General features: G+C 44.7%; 1 protein-coding gene across 1 annotated transcript in view; it reads right to left on the reverse strand.

The window, feature by feature from the left end:
• Window positions 1-6,825: 6,825 nt before the first annotated feature.
• The window catches only part of LOC131572593 (guanine nucleotide exchange factor subunit RIC1-like), a gene marked incomplete at its 5' end in the record, with an annotated part of 727 nt that continues 643 nt past the window's right edge, over window positions 6,826-6,909 (reverse strand). Inside the window, one exon of the mRNA XM_058825839.1 lies at window positions 6,826-6,909. This exon is cut by the window's right edge and continues 179 nt beyond it. Coding sequence (XP_058681822.1) covers window positions 6,826-6,909 — 84 coding nt within the window.

Here is a 6,909-nt window from a genome sequence, read left to right on the forward strand (position 1 = left end):
TTCTGAGAGTGAGATTGCTGCAGCGTCTGTCACCTCCAGCGTTCTCAGGTTGGGCTGGAACAGGAAATAAGGTAAGTTTTTTGGGATGCAAAACCAATTCTCTCACTATGGAGGGGGAAGAACAAACCTCAGGACTATTGTGCCAGCCCAAGAACAATAATGCTCTTTTACCTCTTCCAGAGGAGCCTCACAAGGTTTCCAAGTGCTTTGGTCATTCTGTAAGAGCTTGTAAAACTGGGGAAGAGCCAGAGGGAAAGAGGAAAACAAACCAGGAAAGCCAGCTTGGTGAAACCCTGCTCTGGCCACAGTGCTAGGTGGGTATAACACAAATAAAGGATCTGTTTACAAAGCAGATGGCACACCACAGGGCTTGTGGCTGCAGCATTTATTTGGGGCTAGTTTGGGCAAAAAAAAATAAAATAAAAGTAAGGGCTTTGAGAAGACCAGGTCTTGTTGCTCTGGGGAGGAAGTGAGGATGTGTTGTCCCTCCTTCATGATCCCTGTGCAGGTTCCATGGGAAAGGGAGGAAAACTTACATTGTTCATCCCAGGTGAGATATCCTCCAGTTTAGGAAGAGTGGAATTTCCTCACTGGCACAGCCAGGATCTTCATCCACCCAGCTGCCATGAGCTTGTCTGCAGCAGAACTGCTGCTCCTGACCCATCCTATCCCCACTGGGTCTTTGAAAAGTGGTTGGTTTTGTCTGGCATTTTTCAAAAGCAAACCTTACTCTTTTCACTAAAAGATTCAAGGAAATGAAAAAAAAAATAATAAAAAAAAATGTACTTAGAATGTTGGAAATTTCACGCAGAAATATATTTCATTTTTTTATATTTTTCAATATATTTCAAATTTCTGTCAAAAAAGCCACACTAGATCATTTGACTTTTCCAGGCTTCACATAAGCCAGACATTTGTCCCAAGTACCCTCCAAAGGTTTTTGACCCATAGCCAGCCTTTGGCCCCTCTGCTCTGGGCTTCAGGTTTGCAACAAAGGGTCAACAGTGGCAAATTTTGTTCAGAAAATGTCTAAAGAATTATTATAGCCACTGCCAGATTGGAAAAAAAAAATCCTCTATTTGAAGGATTCATTTATATCAAATTAATTAAGCATCTATCAGATAATTGGAAATTCCTTGTCAGAAATGTCTGGAGTTTAGAAGTGCATCTCCTGTTCCACTATATTTTCTGTGCTTATAGAGGAGGAAAGACATGGGGGATCTGCTTCCAACTACCAAATTAAAATACAGTTCACCTGTTTAAGTGAACAAAAAATTATCCTGAGACTCAAACCTGCTTTGCTGTCTGGGAAAGTCGTGGGATTTCCTTTATCCACACATTTAAGCTGAGCCTGGGTGACTCTCACATGAGCTCTGAGCTTGACCATGGCCTCAACTCCTGACCATTCTTCTTGTGTGATACAGAAGGAAGCTGGAACAGACAGCAAAAAGGAAAAGGAAGGATGGAGGTGTAGGAAATGCCCATGAGCAGTCTGTGCAGCTGAACTGAGACCCTCAGGGGTTCAGCCCATCTGCCTCTCCATCCCCCATTGTTGGCCTCTGCTCCTTCCATCCCAGCATCACAGGGGACTGGGGTCCCCCTCTTCTGCTCCTCCTCATCAGCTCAAGATCCTTTAGGGTGCTCCACTTCCCCTTTAAAAGGACCTTGCCTGTGCTCTTCCAGCTTTAATATCCAATTATTCTCCCCTTGTAGCAGTGACTGATACTCACCATGCGCTAATGAGCTGTTTCACTGCAGGCTTGAGCAGACATTTCCATACTGTGTGTACCCCATGTGGGCATTTCTATGCATATTACTTTGACAAATGGGCAATTAAAAAACCCCCACTATCCTGGTAGCAGCATCGCTGTCTTTTCTTCCTTCCCTGCCCTGCTCGGTATTCCCTCAAATGTGTTTTGTTTTTTTTTTTTTCCTGAGAACTCCTGTGTTTTCAAGCACTTTCAGGTCTCAGCACTGCAGGAGAACCTTAAATTGCTCTAAAATACAGGATGGACTCCCAGACCTGAGACCATGTGAAGCAGTTCACAAGTGTTTGTGCTCTGAGATGGACTTTTTGCGTAGCCCACAATCAGCACTGGAAGCATTATTAACCCGTCTCATATCCTGATTATAGGCTATGAGGACAAACTGGAGAACAGATAAATAGCTGGGCTTTAATTTCTGGTTCAATGTCAAGGTAAATAACGATTTAAAAAAGATTTTTGCAAGCCTGGATGGGACTGCTCCAGCTCAGGCTGCTCACAGACATTCCAGTGTGCCAATCCACTGCAAAAGGACAGATTATATCAAACTTCTCCCTTTTCCCACCACGACATGGAGGAGAGGGTGGGGACATCATCGTGTCTCTGTATTTTCTGTGGTCCTCCAGAATTGCACTCGTGCTGCAGCCAGGGCGAGTGACACTTCCAGACACTAGAACTGGACCAGTTTGAAGGAAGTTGGCATCATCTTTTATGATCTCTTACAGCATTTATTGCTGCCTTGACCCAGAAGAGAGGGCCAGGGAGGAGCAGCAGGAATTCCCAAATGCACTCCTCAAATTCCTGCGCACTCCTCTAACCCCCAGAGCACCGCAGACCTGGCTGGGGACGGGAACCACCATCAGGCTGGGTCAGAGAATTTTATTTGAAGAGACGAGGATGCTTTACAGACAGCGAGGAACACATTTGCCAGCACTTGGTGGGGTTTTAGCTACACGAGTGCCATCAGCATCAGTGGCACTCAAGCAGCCAAATCCACAGGAGCTGGGGTGAAAATGTACCCCTGAGGGCCCAGTTCACAGCGGCAGAAACAACAAAAGCCGGTTTTTGCCCCCAGGACTTCTGCTCCCGTGATCCATGAAGAGAGCAAAACACACTTTGAGGCTCATTAAACCCTTTCAGAGCAGCTGGGTAAGGGCTGGTGCTCCCCATCCCTGCATGAGGATCCAGGTCTGCACACTGTGGGGAAGGTTCATCCTGCATTTAAATATAGTTCTGAGACTTTTGTTTAATTTTTTTTTCCCCCCACCATAAAAAAGACACATTAATTATCTTGAAACACTGGTGATTTTAAAGCACTCGCACCTTTCTCTGGAGAAATGTGTTTAATGAGCCTTTTAGCCTCATGTCTGACTGTTCCAGGGATTGGCAAATCTATCATTTTCTTGCCTTCTTGCCTAAATCTGATCATTATTTGGTGGGCCGTGTAAAAGTCTCAATCCTGATTTCTACTGACACAGGAAAACCTCAATTAAGCGTGAAGTTTCCTTATAAAACATGTGTCTCCTTCTCTTTTCTGGATATTTATTGCCTTGAACATATTTATTATCCTGCAGGGACTACGAATCCTAAACTAGCGCATGAAGCCAACCAAAGAAGTAGACAAGGTCTCCAAAATAAAGAAGAAATAAAAAAATAAAATTATGACTTTTCCCCTGGTTTCCAGTTGCTGCTATTTCTGCTTACAACAGCTGGAAACAGAAGTTCAACATTCAAGCAAGGAGTTAACATTTACTCTTGCTTCATGTCAGACCTTTCACAGGGAAGAGCATCTGTCTGTTGGCTGTTCTATGCCAATTCTCATTGGGATAACTTGATATCAGGTAATTCTGGAGTGTAATAGCTGTGTTTAGCTTGTGCAACAAAGCAGGGAATTGGGTTTAAAAGTTCACTCACTAATAAACTACTGCCCAGTGTAGTATTCTTGGTGATCTCTGCCTATTGTGCATTGTCACTAGTGAAAAAACATATGTTATTTGGGCTGTTATCCATGGGTTTTGGGGGGTGGGGTGAGTGATCTGAGTTTTCTAAACAGCTGGGATTTATAAAACTGTTTTAAGCCATTCTTTTTCTTTGGGAACCTGCTGGTAAGAGGGTGTATACTGGGACCTAGGGCTCAGGTTTGGAACAAGTCCATGAGGGGGAAAGGAAAAAAAAAAAAAAGAAAGAAAAAAAGGAAAAAAAAAAGGGTATTTCCATCTGTATCTGCCTGGTCCTAGTCCAGATTTTAATGAATAGCTATCCATATAAAATCCCCCATTTCCAGAGCTGGCAGGCACGGTGGAATTGTCTCTGCTGAGTCAGTCTGGGGGTGTCCCAGACTGATGGACAGGTGTCAGAGCAGAGCTGTGCCTGGGGACAGGTCACCAGCAGCAGCTCAGCCTGCACCTGCCAGCACCTGGATGGGCAGGAACTTCCTATTTAATAATGGAAACCCTTGGAGGCTGGAGTTTTGAATTAGAGGTTGGGAGATTCACTCTTTTATTTCTTCACGTGTTCAGTTGGATGGAGGTTTTTTTTTGTAAAAACAATCTCAAAAATCACTTGTGACTTTGTGGCTTTTGCCCTGGACAGAGCCCATGGGCAGGACTGGCAGCACAGTCAGCACCAGAGGCAGTGAAACCACCTTGCTCTCATCACTTCTCTGCTTTTCTTCTTCCCCCCTGCTCCTCCAGTGGCTGTGGCACAGTTAATGCTGTCCTTCCCACCAAAAAATAAGCTTTTTTATTGTTTTGTTTTGGCTCCTCGTGTCAAGCTGTCAGCCCCAAGGGACTAAAGCCACGGGAGTGGCTGGGAGCTGGGGTTTTGCCAGGGTGGTTTGTGTCAGCTGCTGGGGCAGGAGGGCCTGTGGGTGGCTCTGGCTGTGTCACACGTCCCTTGCCACCCGTGTGCTCTGGGGTGGGTGGCAGAGCTCCAGCCCTGGAGCACTCAAACTCAGAGGACACCCCTCAAAGCAGGTCTGCTCTGATCCCTGCCTGGGAAAACCTGCCTCCTGCACAGCAGCCAAAAAACCCCGAGCATTTGGGGTTTGGAGGGGGTTTGCTGTGTCTCATCTGTTCATGCCTTGCAGGAAACATCCCCACATCTGCATTTTATTCCTTGGGGGACGCTCCTCCACTGCTCTCCGCACACCTGGCCTTCACCAGACACCCAGGGCACAGAGTGGCTGTAGGTGTGCTTTGATGGCAGCCCTGATATGTAGTTTGTGCTATAAACCAGAGATTTGTCTGCAGTCAAAATACCCCAGGATCTCAAGAAACCACAGTAAATAAAAAGGGAGGAAAAACATCAGTGTTTGATTAAGAGATGATATTGTTTTTTGTGTTGTTTTGGTTTTTGGGGTTTTTTTTTTCCACTGGGAGAAAAAAAATCAACCCCCTATTAATTTATATTTATCTTGTTATGTATTTTGTTTGAGACTCCAGCTTTAGCTTTCAAGACAAAACTTTGAATTAATCTTGAGCTTTTTCTCAGTAGCCTCTCCACTCCATTTACCAAGAAAGAGAGAATTGTCACTCTCTTTTGCGAAACAGGAACAATTCACTTAAAAGTAAGTTTTTCTGCACAATAGTTTTTATATTCACCACCTCCTGTTCCTTTAGGTGCTCACTGTCAGCTGTATGCATGAAGCTGGGGATGTCCCCATGTGTGCTGGAGGTTCCCTGCAGGCATTATGATAAAGAAACACTCCAAAAGAGAGTAAAGCAAATTCCTGCACTGAAGTAGGAAGCAGAACTTAAGGGAAAGAAGCCTCAGAGCTAGAGAAGAACGTCTTTCTCTTTTTCTGAGGCTCAGAAGAGCACATCTCTCAGGCAGCTGCAAGCACTAGTGTGTGGAAACTTTGTGGGTTTTATCATCCTGTTTTTCTAAAGCTGCAGGGTACACCTAAAACTGAGTGCTCATCCTCAGAGCAGCAAAGCTGGATTACCTTTACACCATCAACGTTTTGTGGCATGGACTTGTTTGTGTTTCATTTCTTGCTGCCCTGTGTCCTGCAGGCAGGCTGGGGTGAGGTTTTAGTTGCTGCAAGCTGAGTTACCCCACTGCCCCATCTCAGTCACCGTGGGCTGTGACAACTCTGTGACATCTCCTCTGGTGGCACTGAAACAATTCTGCTGTGAGTTTGGTTACAAAATGCATCATCACTCAGCTGGTCCCCAAAGTGACTTGATCTACCTTATGCAACTTGTAACTTTGCTGTGCAGCTTTTACCTGTGGCATGAGATGTTGAAAATATTTTGACATTTCCCGTACCCAGACAGTATTTCCTCAGTTTCAGGCGCTGGAATCATGAACCCTGTTATTGGAGTAGTTAGGGGATACAGGTCTACATAAATAATCAGCTCAAGCAATTTGTCAGTGACTGCAGGGCTGTTCTAATGGGTTCTTTGGTGACTTTGAGTACGATACGAAAATATATGTTTAGCATCATGTTTTCTCCACAGCACGTACAGCTCTTCCTCAGTGACAGGTTTTTCTGTCTCCTTTGACAGCAGCAAGGTCTCTGTGCTCACTCACAGCACAATGGCTCTTTTCAGAGTGGATCACCTTCTGAGTCAGCTCTAACATCTACGTGCTGATCTGGTCTTTCCTGGGGTTCAGCCTCTGTTGATAAGAAACTATTAAATGTGGCACTTCAAAGGACTTAGAAATACATTTTGAGTGTTCCTGGCAGTCTGCTTTGGTCTTGCAAATTCTTTGTTGACAAAAGAGCTACTCTTGCTCTTTTACCACTTGTAGTATCTATCATTTAAATTTTTCCCCACTCTGATTCAACACATAGCAAATCTGCTGTCTCCTTTCCAGTTCAGGAGTCTTTCCCCTTTCATAACTATCTAGCCTGGGGACTAGAATTTGGTTTATGTGGTTTATGTTATGCTCTCATTATTATATTGTTGTCTTAATTTGTATCTTGGGGTAGAACGACTTGAGCTTCTGGAAACTCATATTTTCACAAGCCAAATTATTTGCTGCATTACAAGCTGTGGAATTACTGTGTGCTGAGCAAGAGATGAGACAATGCAGCATCGGGGGCTTTGTTTCTTCATCCCAGTGGAGGATGAGGATGGATGGATGGATGGATGGATGGATGGATGGATGGATGGATGGATGATGGATGGATGGATGG

This window comes from Poecile atricapillus, chromosome Z (assembly GCF_030490865.1).
Source record: "Poecile atricapillus isolate bPoeAtr1 chromosome Z, bPoeAtr1.hap1, whole genome shotgun sequence".
In the NCBI taxonomy this organism is placed as follows: domain Eukaryota; kingdom Metazoa; phylum Chordata; class Aves; order Passeriformes; family Paridae; genus Poecile; species Poecile atricapillus.